The sequence below is a fragment of the Notamacropus eugenii genome, chromosome 1, assembly GCF_028372415.1.
Source record: "Notamacropus eugenii isolate mMacEug1 chromosome 1, mMacEug1.pri_v2, whole genome shotgun sequence".
Classification (NCBI taxonomy): Eukaryota; Metazoa; Chordata; class Mammalia; order Diprotodontia; family Macropodidae; genus Notamacropus; species Notamacropus eugenii.
The window spans coordinates 291,903,326-291,917,602 of record NC_092872.1 but is presented as its reverse complement, the minus strand read 5'-3'; the positions used below and the strand labels follow the sequence as shown (position 1 = coordinate 291,917,602).

General features: G+C 50.8%; 1 protein-coding gene across 6 annotated transcripts in view; it reads right to left on the bottom strand.

Moving 5' to 3' along the window:
- Positions 1 to 391: 391 nt before the first annotated feature.
- The window catches only part of KNDC1 (kinase non-catalytic C-lobe domain containing 1), an 85,089-nt gene continuing 71,203 nt past the window's right edge, over positions 392 to 14,277 (bottom strand). For 4 of the 6 annotated variants that reach the window (XM_072629138.1, XM_072629140.1, XM_072629142.1 and 1 more), the window contains 4 exons: positions 5,420 to 5,542; positions 5,260 to 5,319; positions 4,270 to 4,427; positions 392 to 3,734 (listed from right to left, as the gene is read on the bottom strand). In XM_072629138.1, the coding sequence (XP_072485239.1) occupies positions 3,503 to 3,734; positions 4,270 to 4,427; positions 5,260 to 5,319; positions 5,420 to 5,542 (573 nt within the window). In that variant the 3' untranslated portion in view covers positions 392 to 3,502. Of the gene's footprint in view, positions 3,735 to 4,269; positions 4,428 to 5,259; positions 5,320 to 5,419; positions 5,543 to 14,277 lie in introns of those variants that run through there. The other 2 variants (XM_072629139.1, XR_011971727.1) reach the window with 2 other exon arrangements.

Genomic DNA, 14,277 nt, shown 5'->3' with positions numbered 1-14,277 from the left:
GCTAGCTGTGGGATAATGGGGCAAAGAGGACTAGGGAGACATATTTTGCAGTCAAGGAAATTGAAGCCCAGGGAGGTTGTGACCTTTCCAGAGTCACACAGCTAGGGCATGTGCCCGAAGGAATTCAAACCCAGATCTGCCAGAGACCTCAGCCTGTGCTGTAGCTAGGACATCAAACTGACTTAAGCTCTGATAGGCCAGTCCCCAGCCCCAGTCCTAGACTCGTACCCACTCAGATGATCATCTGAGGATTCCTAGACCTGCTTGGGATTCAAAGGAAGCTCCCTTTTTCAAGCCTCAACTTGGCAGGCTCTTGGTTAGCCTTCCAGGCTGCTCTGCTAGGGAAGGTCCCAGGATCACTGGGACTCACATGGGGCAGCAGAGCCACATCTGGATACAAAGTTTTATTTAGAAATCAGGGGAGTGTGAGGACTGAACAACATGCAGACAGCAGAGCTGGGGTGAACAGCGCCTCCACTTCCCCAAGAAAGGCAATGCCATCACTGAACTGAGTCTTGGCACTGCGTGCCCTCTCTGGGCCAGGCTCAGGGGTGACCCTGAGTTAAAGACCAAATCCACCACAAAGCAGCTGGCAGGCAAGGCCCTTGGGACCAGGCCAACTTGCTTATCCATCTGGTGAGAGGGGAAGTCCCCCTTGGGCTGCACACACACACACACACACACACACACACACACACACAGAGACACACACACAGAGACACACACACACATACACACATGCAGGCAAGAACAGTGAGCCTGAGGTTCAGTCATGCCAGTGTGGGTCAAGGAATCTCAGCCAGAGGATGAGGCTGGGGTGGGGAGAGGACCACAAAGGAAGGCCATGGAGGCCAAGCCTGTGGACACATAAAAGGGCAAACCCGATATCCCAGAGCTGTTTTAAACCTTCAAATCAATGGGGACAGAAAAAGGCAAAGGCAACACAGGAATCCGAGGGAGACACTGGAAGTAGAGGGGGCAGGGGAAGACCAGTGTGTAAGGCCCAGAGCAGGGATACCTTGGACTCTAGGTACTGGATTGGTCCTAATATTAATGACTTGCTTGAATCCTCCTTGGGGCACACAGTTGGTAATGCTTCTGAGGGCTTCCTCCCTGAGGTCCCCTGCTGGGGTTAGAGGTCAACAGGACTGTGTCTAAATTCTAGTTCAGACTTTCTTCTGCCTTAGGGGCTGAACCTTGTGTTTCTTAAAGACACTTTTTTCCTTCCTGGGTGAGGGAAATCTGGGTCTGGGTTTGTCAGGGGCCTCAGGGTCTGCTCCCTGGACGGGCTGGATCCAGCCCTCCTGGTGTCTGCGCTGCCCTCCATGTGCATTCCATCCCCAAAGCAGGTTATGTATGGACTCATTAAATCCCTAGAGCCAGTCTCCCAAAGAAAGACTGAGAGACACTGTGGGCTTTCTCAGTGGGACATCAACATCAAAGTGATGGCCAATGGCACCAGTCAGGACTCCCTGAGAGGAGAGACTGACCACTTTCCTCAGAGCTCCCAGGCACCCTGAGAGAGAACTCCTGGCCTGACTCATGGGAGGGTTAAGTTTTACACGAGGAGAAGGTCATTCTAGCAGAGATGGGACTGGAGGGAGCCTGGGCATCATCAGTTCTGTCTCGGCGGATGATGATTAACTGGCCTTTGCTCTAAGCAGCAGCGAAGCACCGACTGTTACAGTTGAGCTGGTGAGCATGCATTGAGGCCAAAGCAGGGTGCCAGGCCACTTTAGAAAGTTAGTCTAGGCAGGAACAAACCTGGGGCTCTGAGGATTATTGGAGGAGGGCATTGAGAACAAAGCTGCACAGGTTAGCAGATCGAGAAGGGGAGGAGCCAGAGACAGCGTCTCTCCTACTAGTCTGTCTTTTGTGTTGGGATGGAAACAGCCACCAGGGCTGACTTTAGCAGTGGGAGAAGGCCCAAAGCAAGATGTGCCTGGAGAAGCCTTGTCCTTTCTTTAAGCTCAGTCCTGGGGCTGGCCACAGTGGTGTGTGTGTGCGCACAGACACAGACACAGACACATACCTCATAGCAGTAACAATGCCCATGCAAATGCCCACTTGCACAGGCTTAGTATTTCATTGGGCTGCTGGACCTCACATGGACTGTGTCCTCCACTGTCTCTACAGTGGTCATCCGTCTCTCCCAGAAATGGCTGACCAAGTACTCCCTGCTCTGATCACAGTGAGGGCAGGGCTAGAGCTAGCCAGTGGCCCACCAGAGAATAAGTCAGAGATGCCCCAGGAAGACCCCAATCTCCCTGTTCCTTGTGGAGACTTGAGGCCAAAGCCTCAGCGCCCTAGTGCCTATGCATGTGGTGATACACAGTAATGCGAGGCCAGTTCTGGAGCACAGGAGTATGGTTTGCTGGCTAGTACTGAGCACTTCCTGGGAAACCTCCAGAACCTAACTCAAAGCTCACTACAGTCTCATGGTTCTGTCGCGCGGCAGGGATGGGGCAGAGGAAAGTTGATTTGGAGGTGGGCAGGAGGTCCATGTTAGAGGCATTTCAGGGTTCAGGTGGACTTTGGCACCCTTGGCAAGCAACTGGGGGACTCCTGCTAGAACACAGCCTTGACTACCCTGTTGCTAGACATTGTACGTGTGTGTGTGTGTGTGTGTGGGAGGGTTTGCAGCAGGAATCATGAATCAATAGTGAGAAATCAATTTGAGTTTCCAGTAGGGGCTTGACCTCCTCTGGCCCTAGCTCTGGGTGCCCAGGGTGGCCCTGGCCCATGGGACCAAGGAACTTAGCCCCCTACCATCTGCTTGTGGCTCTGCAGCTGAGTCTCTCAGAGGGGAATAGGGAGATGCCCAAGAAGCTGAAGGAGGGAAGCAGCTCAGGGAGGCTTGGCATATCCTTGGGGGCCCAGGAGCAACAGACATTTCACCCTTTATCCCTACATATATATAGTTGAGTGGCCAGAAAGTCTTTCCACTGTAGAGAAGGAAAAACCCACCAACCAGGATGCTCCAGAGCCTAAAAGGACACGTGGCCAAGGCAGTTTTCAGTTATGTCAGACTCTTTGTGACCCATCTGGGGTTTTCTCTAGCTCATTTTGCAGATGAGGAAACTGGGGCAACCAGTGTTAAGTGACTTGCCCAGGGTCACACAGCTAGTATCCGAGGCCAGATTGAAACTGGGGGGAGGAATCTTCTTGACTCCAAGGCCAGCGCTCTGTCCACTGCCCCACCTAGCTGCCTCCCACTGACCACTGTAGAGGTCTGAATGGGCTGACTGTCCTGGGCATTATCCCTTGACAGCTCGGCTCTACTCTATCGCAGACGTGCCATTCCCTCTCAGTGCCTCCCCGCCCCGCACCTCCCTCGCCCCTTCTCGGGGTGGCGCCGAAGCTTCGGCCAAGCTCTGGAATACTCCAGGGGACACAGGAAGAGGGCAGGAAAGCTCAGGGGGTAGGAAAGATGGGCACTCAGGGCCTTCCCGGCCACCTCCCCACGAACCCTGCTTTGGAATCCTGCGTGGCCGCCTAGCCATTACTGAAACGTGGCCTTCATGCGGCGAAGCGTGTCCTGGATCTTCCGTGAATGCTTTTCTCCAGGAACCTGGTGGAAGTTGGCTCGGTTGTCCGCAGCCAGGAGGGAGATGTCCGCCCCACTGAAGCGAGCGATTCTTTGCTTGAGGTACGACTGAAGCTTGTGGTCCGTGGCAAAAGGGTAGGGGTTTTCTTGGAATGCGTGGACCTGGCTCACCACCTTGGCGATGTTCCTTGGACAGAAAGAACGGAGAGTTGGGCTGAGGTCGGAGAGTAAAGGGTAGCTCCCCTCGGGCATCCGGCCCGGACGAGCACACCCTCCCAAGGCATCCATCCGGACCCCCCCTTCCCCATCCCCCTTCCAGGCAGGGCTCCTCCCACTCCAGACATCCTGCGATGACTCCCCACCTCCCCTTCAGCTCCCCTGCATCCAGCCAGGACTCCGCCCCTTCACTCCCCTCCCCCTCTGCTCCTAGGAAAAGTCTTCCTCCCACCGTCCAGCCCGGACTCCGCCCTCTCCCTCCCCTCCCCTTCTGCTCCTAGGAAAACAGCCCCCCTCCCTCCCACCATCCAGCCCGGATTTCGCCCCCTCCCTCCCCTTCCTCCCCTACCCTTCTGCTCCCAGGCATACAGTTCGAACCCCCTCCCCCCCATCCAGCTCAGCCTCCCACTCTGGGCATCCAGCGACAACTCCCCCGCCCCTCTCGCCCCCCAGGCATCCAAACTGGATGCCCTGCTCCCTGCCCGGGCCCTGCAGGCCTCAGACACCTGAGCTTGCTCCACTTGTGAGCTCCGTTGGTCATGGTGAAGCCCCCAGTCTCCAGTTGCTGGATGTGCATGGCTAGCAGGTGGGCCGACGGGATGGTGGGCTGCGTGCGGAACCTACGGCCTTCCATCAGACACACGCTATCACTCTTGAGGAACACCTGAGGAGGAAAAGCGCATTGCGGCTCTGGGGGAGCTTCATCAGTGACCCAGCTGCTGGGACTTCCTGGGTGGGCAAGGGCTACCTGCCTTGGGATTTGTTTGTGGTCAGCGCAGGGCTTGTCACATAGCAGCCATTTAATAAAAGCTGCTTCCGGTTCATTCATTCTTTCCCGACTCCCATCCTTCCATCCTCAGGGACCCAGGATCTCAGGGCATTGCTCAGGGCCCATGATAGGCTGACATGATGCCCATCTACTCTCTATATTTTGGAGATGTGTGCACAGTCATTTATACAATGCCTTCCCCCCTCCCCTTTCTTGGTGTCTCCAGAGCCTAGAAGAGTGCCCACAGTAGGTTCCTCCTCAGTGCTTCCTGGGAGAAATGATGCATTACCACTTTTCTGTCTGTCAGCCAAGCCTAGGAACCTTTGGGAAAAGACAGTAACACCCTGATTCCTGATTGAAAGAACTTTGCCCCTGTCTCACAGCCTCTATCCTACTGTGTACACTGACATCCCCTCTGGTAGATGAGTGCCCTGTCCAGGGGCACACAGTAGGTATGCAGCACAGACAACTAGCATAGAGAGTCTAAACCCACCTGTATAATTTCATGGTTTGACTAGCAAGTAGTAGTCAGGGCTTGGGTTCAGGGTGCAGACATTTTGGTACCCCCAAAAGTACAGTTGTGTAACCTCCCTACTTGGAGGCATTTAGGGTTCCCCTGACCAGTACCCTAATGACCCTAGGTAAAATGACTCTGGGTTCTAGGACTGTGGATCTCCTGGCCTCTGGGCCTCCCTCATCCTGGGGAAGGAGACATCATGGCCAGTACCTCCACAGCTTTCAGTTCCTCCATGATTTCTGCAATCTTTGCTGGGAGGATTTTCCAGGCCTTTAAAAGATACAAAATGAAACCTCATTAGCTGAGTCCAAGAGGCTGAGGCAGCCAGCTACCAAGCCCTCCCACCAGCACCCAGGCACTCCTCACGTACTGGCAGCTGCCTCACCAGGAGATGCTCTAGGCCCCCCAGGATCTGCATGGCTGTGGAAAAATTCCTTTGCTCATAGGAGGCCTTGGCGACCAGTAGAAACTTGGAGAGGAGATTCACCTGCAGCTGAGACAGGAAAGGACCAGAGCATCAACCAGCCAGCATCCCCCAGATCCCAACGCTAGCTGACTCCACCTTCCTCTTCTCCCTCCTCAGTCTGCATTCTGCTTGGGCACAGATTCGATAAACTCAATGCCCAGGGGGCAAAGGAGGCTGGGGGGAGGAGTGGGGATCCCTTGGAGCAGATGCAGCTTCAGAACCTTTTGGGACACCCACCTGAATAGGCATCAACCCCATCATCACAGCGGAGGGACAGTTAGCTTGCCCTGACTCAAGCTGTCTTCTCTTCGGCTTTGGAGCTCTGGGCATGACCAGCTGGCAGGGCACCCAGGAACACGGGCCTCCAGGCTCCCATAACTAATCCTTCTATAGAACTTTCATGGTGGCAAAGCACTCTCCTTATATGTTGCCTCCTTCTATCCTCCCAGAGAGTATTAATTATCCCCATTTTATAGGAGAGGAAGTTGAATCTGAGAGAAGCTAATTGATTTTGGGGTCACAAAGCCAGGGTTTGAACTCAGGTCCACCACTAATAGTCCAGTAGGGAACCCCCCTGATACAAGCACCAGGGAAGGTCCCTGCTGTTTTGTTTCCCAGGGACCAATTAGTGATTACCTGAGCAAACAAGGAGTCATTAGTCCAGAGAAATTGTCCTTCAAGGAAAGAGGCCAATCATGAGCAGGCCTATTTTTTCTTTTTTTCTTCCCCAAAAGGCTACCTCATTCTATCAGGCTGCATCTAACATTCCCTTCTCTCAAAGGCTTCCAGCACCAGACCCTCTCCTCGGTATCGACCCCACCCCCACCTCCTTGGCCCACTTTTCTTTATAGAGGATAAGCTTCATCTAGGTCACATCTCCAGATCTCTTAATCATATTTCCTAGAATGGTACAAAGGGCAGATAAAGAGTCTGGAAGATTTAGATTCATATTTGCCTCAGTTTCGTCTTTGGTCAGATAAGGGGGTTGCACTCAAAATGACAGCTCTAGGTGGTGCCATGGATAGCCAGAAAGACCTGAATAGAAATCTGACTTCACACTTACCGTGTTACCTTAGGCAAGTTTTTAAATTCTGTTTGCCTCAGTTTCCTCATCTGTAAAATGATCCAGAGAAGGAAATGGCAAACCACTCTGGTATCTTTCCCAAATGGGGTCACAGAGTCAGACAATACTGAATTGACTTAACAACAACAAAACTCAGTGACGTCGAAGGTATATTTCCCATGCTGGATCTCAGGGCCCATGGTTCTCTCCTTGGTTTGAGAATCCGAGACGCGTCCCCTTCCCCTTCTGTCCTTTGGGAGATCCCTCCTTTTTCAATCAACTCTTCTCTCAACCAGCCTGTAGGCTCTCCCCATGCACTGGCATCTTCCTTGCTGCCTCCTTCATCCCACAAGCTGCTACTGCTGGTGGTCCACCTCTCTCCTCCCTTCTGACCTTGTCCCGGGGTTTCCTCTCGCCAGTCAGGGACCTTCTTACGACAACCTTGTGACTGGGAATCTTCAGGGGATGGTGAGTTTTTTGAATCTACAGGTAGGACTTTACTGATAATGCACTTTTGTCTTCTTAGTTTGAAGTGAACAAATGCTCTAGCTCTCAGGATCTTTTTGAATCCTGACTTAGTCAATAAACATGTATTAAATACCTACCTGTGTGCCAAGCACTGTGCTAAATCCTGGGGACACAAAGAAAGGCAAAAGAAGGTCCCTGCCCTCAAGGAGCTGTCAGTCTAATAGGAAGATGGCTGCAGACTACTAGTGGCAAACAAATTATAGCCAGGATAAATTGGAAAGTGCTAGAATTAAGGTAGTTTGGGAAAGGCTGCTAGCAGAAAGGAAAATACCCCAGGTTGGGGGTTGGCCAAGCTGGGAGGAGTCTGGTTGGTGGATATCAGGGAAGGGAGGAGGGGACAGGCTTGGAAGGGCTTTGATCCTTGAACCCAGGATTCTGTGCTTGCTTCTGGAGGCCATAGGGAGCCTCTGAAGGTTATTGGGTGTGTAGGGGATGACACAGTCAGACCTGGGCTTTAGGAAAACCATGTGGTGGCTGAATGGAAGATGGGCAGGAGAAGAAAGACCTGGGGGCAGGCAGACCCACCTTGTAGTTACAGCCATTCATAGTCAAGGGGTGAGGGGAGTAGAGTATATACTAGGATGGGGGAGGAGGGTCCCCATTAGGGTTGGGAAGGAGAGAAGGGAGCTACTCCACTCTTCAGTGCCTAAGCTTCATGTTCATTATTCAGTTATTAGTAAAACAATTCAATAACACTGGATCAAGCCTAGGTCCTTGGGGCTCTCCACTGGAGACCAGCCAGTCAGACCTCAAACCCTTGACTACTACTTTTGGATTTCAGCCACTGCATCAGTTCCAAATCCAATCAAGTACACTAGAACCCAGCCCACAGCCTCCAAGGTCAGTTCCACAGTATTAGAGACTTAATCACTCATTTTACCTTCACTTTCTTGGATGTTTTCTACAGTAGCTTCTAGGAGGAAAAACCAGCTTCCCAAGGGCATGGATTTAGGCATAGGGTTAGCATTAGCAAGCCCTCCCACAAGAGGTGCCAGTCTTCCTGAACACCCCATACACCTAGTTTACACAGCATAGCAAGGAAAGTAATCCTAGCACCAAGGTCATGCTCTCCCACACATACACCTAGACTCCAGGAGGTGGGGAGAGGGGGAATGGATGTTGTTTGTGAGGAAGAGGTCCAGGTGACAGACGTGACAGACATGACCACACACCCACAATTATGGGGCTGCTGGGCCTTCATTTCTTTCCTCTCTTCACAGGGTTCTCAGGAAGCCCTAAGTCTGCACCCTGTTGCTTGGGCTGGCCCTTCGCCTGAGTGCTTGAAGGACCAGTCTGCTGCTGGCCTGAGCTGACTCCTCCCCAGGCCCTGTGGTCTTTCCACTGGGCTCGCTCCTGGCTTGGGAGCCTGACCTGGGCGGGCACTCAACTCTCTCAGTTGGAGGCCCCAGTTGGCTACAAAGCTCCTTCAACAAGTTCTAGCTTGGGATCTGATCCCAATCTTCTCTTGGTCCCTTTAGTTCCCTCAGGAAGTTGCTCAAAACCCTTGTTACCTCCAGTCAAGAGAAAAGAGGCTCCCCTCTCCAGGATTCTTGGTGGAGAACTAAGTGCATAGTGCCAAACATCTGAGCTCAAATCTTATTCTAGCTGCTCAGTTGCATGAGCTGAAGCAAAGTCACTTAATCCCAACCTCTGTGTGCCTCAGTTTCTTCACTTATAAAATATAACTTAGGGTTATTGTGAGAAGAAAATGAAATAATTTTTAAAGTGCTCATAAATGATTTTGTTGTTTAGTTGTATCTGACTTTTCTTGACCCCATTTGGGGATTTCTTGGCAAAGATACTGGAGTGCTAGGTCATTTCATTCTCCAGTTTCTTTTGCCATTGTCAACCCCTGGACCACCATCTCCCCTGAGCTCCTGAGAGACAGCTCTCAGGACAGACTTGGCAATAGCTTCCAGCCCAGGGCCCTCAGCCATCATCCCCACCCTTAGGGGGGATGCTTAGGAAAAGACCAGCTAGTTAATAACTGTCTCCTGGATCTAGACTCTAGTTTCATCTTTGCCCTTGGCCATTGATCTATATAAGATTGCCAAAGGATCATGGAAGGTAAAAGTGACTGACCTGAAATGAATTTCCCTAAGACAATAGGGAATGGCAGGAGGAGGAGGAAGGGGTTGGGGAAAATAGGGGAAATGAGAGAACATGCATTTATTAAATACCTCCTATATGCTAGACACTGCTAAACTTTTTACAAATACGGTCTCATTTGATAATGGAAGGGACTTTTGAGCCAGGGATAATAATAATGAATAATTATAGCTATCTTAATAATAGGAGTACTGGGTCTGGAGTCAGGAGGACCTGAGTTCAAATCCAGCCTCAGAAACTACCTAGCTGTGTAACCCTGGAAAGTCACTTCACCCTGTTTGCCTCAGTTTCCTCATCTGTAAAATGGCTCAAGAAGGAAATGGCAAACCCCTACAGTATCTTGGCCAAGAAAACCCCAGATAGGGTTACAAAGAGTTGGTCATGACTAAAATGCTTGAACAAAGCTACCCCCAAGGCTCTTGGGCTCAGAGTCCTAGGCTGCCTCCATATAGGGCCCAAAGGGAGCTAGTGGTGATGACACATGCTGCCTCTTGTCTCTTCCTTTGGGTCTGTGCTTGCCTGGTGTAGAGACTGGCAGCAGAAGGGGAGACATGTGCTTGCCAAAGACTGTTGCCTCCAACCTCAAAGGAGGCCACTGCAGAGTGACAGTCACGGTAAGACTAGTCAGACAATGGCTGGTGAGGTCCTTCAGGGACTCCTGTTGGCAGATGCAGAATCTGCGTCTAGCCTGCCCAGGCCAGCTGGAGAATCCAGATACCGAAGTCTGAAAGCTCAGTTATGGTGAGCTCTGGTGCCCCCCTCTGGTCAAACTGAGAAGGAAAGAAAGGAGCCTGGCACAGGCCAATGCTATTGGTGAAGTCAGAGTGTTCCTCCAGTGGACCTTGACATCCTGAATTCCCAAATGTGTCCTGGGCACTGAGCTGATCCATTCCGGTGTCCTTCTAGGCAGGATATACATACAAAGGCAGACTAATGGCTCAGTTGGCAGCTGGTAGGAGGTACCTTCTTTGAGGACTCCAGCTGGACACTGGCTAGCTGAGTGGCCCCTCCTCTGTCCAAGCTAGGTGTGCAATGGAGCTCATCCATGTCAGGGGGCTGGGTCAGAATGGGAAGACCTTTCTCACTAGCTAACTTGTGGAAGGGGCTGCTGAGCAAACGCTGACTTCACAAGCAGCAGGAGAGCTTCTCTCCCTCCTCTTGGCTGGCCACTGGCTACCTCAAAATACAACATTTTTGCTGCAACAGTCTGGGATGCTTCTTTTCCCAAAGTGTCTTTGCCCTAGGCCTTGAAGATCAGCCAGAGAAGATGACCTGAAAGAATGTCTGCTCTGGGCCGTACTCTCCTGATTGCCTCTCTTGGACCACCATTTAGGAGACTTTCAGTCAAGCTTAACCTCTTTATTCTGCATGCTTGCACTATACCTGGGACTCCACAGGGCTCTACCCCCAGGCAGCTTGGCCCAGCCTCTAGCCAGACTCACCTCCCCAGGGGACCAATGTGATAGTGATCCATCCACTCCTGGGAACCCTTTCAAGGCCTCTCAGTCACTGCCGCTCTTCTGAAGAATGGCCTTCTTCCCACACAGGCTCAAGAGGCCAAACCAGCACTGCAGGAGGAGCCTCGTGGCTTTGACCTTAACTTGTGGCAGAAGCCACAGGGACCATGCTCCCTGTAATCCTCCTCACAGGAGTGACCCTGTAGCCAAAGAGTCTAGTACCCCTGGGGTACCAGGCTTGAAGCCCAAGGAACTCAGCAGCCACAGGGACACTGCCTCTGCCTCTGGGGGCGCCAAGTCAGTTCCTTCAGATGTCCCCAGAAGTCAAGGAGGGGAGAGAAAACCCAGTACTACAGGGCTTCCCCCAGACTCAGCAAAGCCAGGAGATCAGAGGCCATCTTCTCATGCAGAAATCTCATCTGGGCAGAAAAAGATTAGTCCTTCACTACAGAGAGTGATGTATCTCCTCCAAAAAGAATTTGCCTTTGATGGTTATCTAGAGAATGGGATGGAAGCCTTGACCATGGGTGCATGTATGGAGCAGGGTATGTGCTAAAGGGTGGCAATAGTTGGAGAGGGGGATTGGCCATCGTGAGCCCCTGTGCTTACTGAACTGAAAGGGCTCTCAGGGGTCTGAGGGGGCAGACAGGCAGGCTCTGGCCTATCTGGGGACCACTTTGGCCCCACTATAAGAGAAGCTCTGAGGCCACAGCAACCTTTTGGTTTTTCACACCATTTTCTCAGGAAAACTATTAACAACCATATAAAAGAATGCTCCAAATCACTAATAAGCAAATTGCAAATGACAACAACCTCAAAGTTTAACTTTTTACCTTGCAAATTGTCACAAAAAGAAGAGATAGAGGAATAGTTAATGTTGGAGCGGCTGTGGAAAGACAGGCATACTAATGTGTTGTTGGTGGAGCTGGGAATTAGTAAACTATTCTGGAACATAATTTGGAAATATGCAAATAAAGAGGCCAAGATGTTCATCTCCTTTGACTCAGAGACTCTACTGTGAGGCATACATCCATTACGAAGAAAGAAAGGCTACATGCACACCAAAACTAAGACCCATTAACTGAAGAGTGGACAAGGAAGTTGTTACTTGGAAACTTACTCTGCTGTAAGAAATGATGAATACAGGGAAGCCCAAGAAGAGCTCTCAGAGCTGACGCACAAAGGGGAGCAGAGGCAAGAAAACAACATATGCAGGGATCATAACAATGTAAACACAAATAATAATTCTAATTTTCCTACCCTAGTCTTTCTGCTGACCTCCAATCTCCAAATGCCCTGGAACTGGATGTCCAGCAGACATTTTAAACTGCACAAGCCCAAAACATAACTCATTATCTTCCTAACTCCCTCTCCCAACTTACCTCCTACTGTCTAGGACATCCCCACTTTCCCAGGCCCCCAGGCTCCCAACCTAGGAGTCATCATCCAATATGGTGCCAAGGCCTGTCGATTTCACTTTTGCAACATCTCTTGTTTATTTCACTTCTGTAGCATCTGGTCAATTTCATCTCTGGAGAATCTCTTGTTGATTTAACCACTGCAGTATCTCTGGTTGTTTTCACTACTTCAGCATCTCTGGTTGATTTCACTTCTGTAGAATTTCTGGTTGATTTCACCTCTGCAACAACTTTTGTTGATTTCACTTCTGCACCATCTCTGGTTGATTTTACTTCTTTAGCATCTTCTGTCATGCCCCCTTCTTTTCTCTACCACTGTCCCCACTCTGGTGTAGACTTATCACCTCACATCTGGAGTACTGCAGTAGCTTCTGGGGGGGTCTGCCTGCCTCAGGTCTCCCTTCCCACTCTAGTCTATCTTCCATTCAGCCACCAGAATGCTTTTCCTAAATTGAAGGTTTGATCATGTTATCCCCTACTCAGTAAACTCCAGTGACTCCCTCTTGCCTCCAGGGTCAAATAAAAAAGCCTCTTTGGTCTTCAAAGCTCTTTGCCAGCTATGGCTCCCCATCCCCTTCTTACACTTTACTGCCTACTAGGGATTCTTCCATCCACTGACTAGTCCCCTGGCTGTCCCACAAACAAGACTTCCGCCTCTCAGCTCTGGGCATTCTCTCTGGCTGCCTCTCCTTCTGGCCTGAAAAGTGCTCCCTCTTCATCTCTACCCACTGGTTTCCCAGGCTTCCCTTAAGTTTCTGCTAAAATCCCACCTTCTATGGAAGCCTTTCTCAGCCCCACTTCATTCCAGCCTCTTCCCTCTGTTAATCATTTCCTATTTATCGTATATAGAACTTGTACGTACATAGTTGTTTGCTTGTTGCCTCCCCATTAGATTGTAAGCTCCTAGAGGCCAGGGACTTATATCTCTTTTAGTATCCCAAGAACTTAACACAGTGCCAGGTGTTTCAGTTCTGTCTAACCCTCTGTGACTTTGGCAAAGATATGAATGGATTGCTATTTCCTTCTCTAGCTCATTTTACAGTTGAAGAAACCGAGGCAGTGACTTACCCAGGGTCGCACAGCTAGAAAATATCTGAAGCCAGATTTGAACTCAGAAGACTCCAGGCCCAGCACTCTAGGTACAAGGCACCAGCCAGTTAAAGAGCATATGGCACCCAGTATTCTCAAGTGATTTCCCATCCGAGCACTAACCAGGCCCAACCCCACCCAGTTTCTGAGATAGGACATGATCTGGTGCCTTCGGGGTGCCACACACAGAAGTAGGAGCTTATTGATAGATTTAAGTTAGATGTCAAGAAGAGCTGACCTACAGTGGAACCCTCTGCCCTGGAAAGCAATGGGTTCCTTCCCTCTTGTCAGATATGTTGTCTTATATGTTGTCCCTTCACGGGGAGTGTGTGTGGGGGGTGGGGATAGGGGGAAGGGAGGAGATTTCTTCCAACTCTCAAAATCTGTAATCTGTCAAATGCATAGAGGCAGCTCTTATACCCCTAAGTTTTCTCTTCTGTAACTTAAGGCACCCTCAAGTTCCTCTACCTCATAGGAAGGCCCCTTGAGGGACAGGCTGGGACAGCAGTTTACTGGATCAGGCAGGGTGGACCACTACTTCGACCACTCCTCCAATCCCCATCTAGCTCTTCTGATGGGGACAGCCCAGCACTTGAGCCCAACAGCCTCAGGAAGAGCTGGGCTTCCAGCCAGGGCCCTCCCACCTATCATGACAGGAAGCCATTCCTATGGAGACACAGCTGGGGACCAGCAGCACCTGCAGGGGCTGTAGCCCTAGCTCCTAAAGACCCCAAAGGAAGGTGCTTGTTACCACAGTCCTTGGCCCTGTCCAGTGGTTCAGCATTAGAGACAGTTCTGCCTTTATCAATGGGAATGGCACTAAAGAAGAGGTCTGACGTGCTTTGCAGCTGCCCCTGAGCACCTAAGGACCTTTCCACTGGACTTGCAACTGAAGCCTTCCCTATATCTTGTGTGCCTCATTCAGACAGGAGGCCCTGGAGAGCAGGTACCATCACACAGTCTTGTTGATACCACCAATAACTAGCACATAGTAAGCATTTAGAAAATGCTGCATTCATTCATTCATTCACTCGGACATTTTCTCAAGGTCTAGCCTATTCAAGTCAACACATTTTTGTGAGGACCTATTATGTGCCA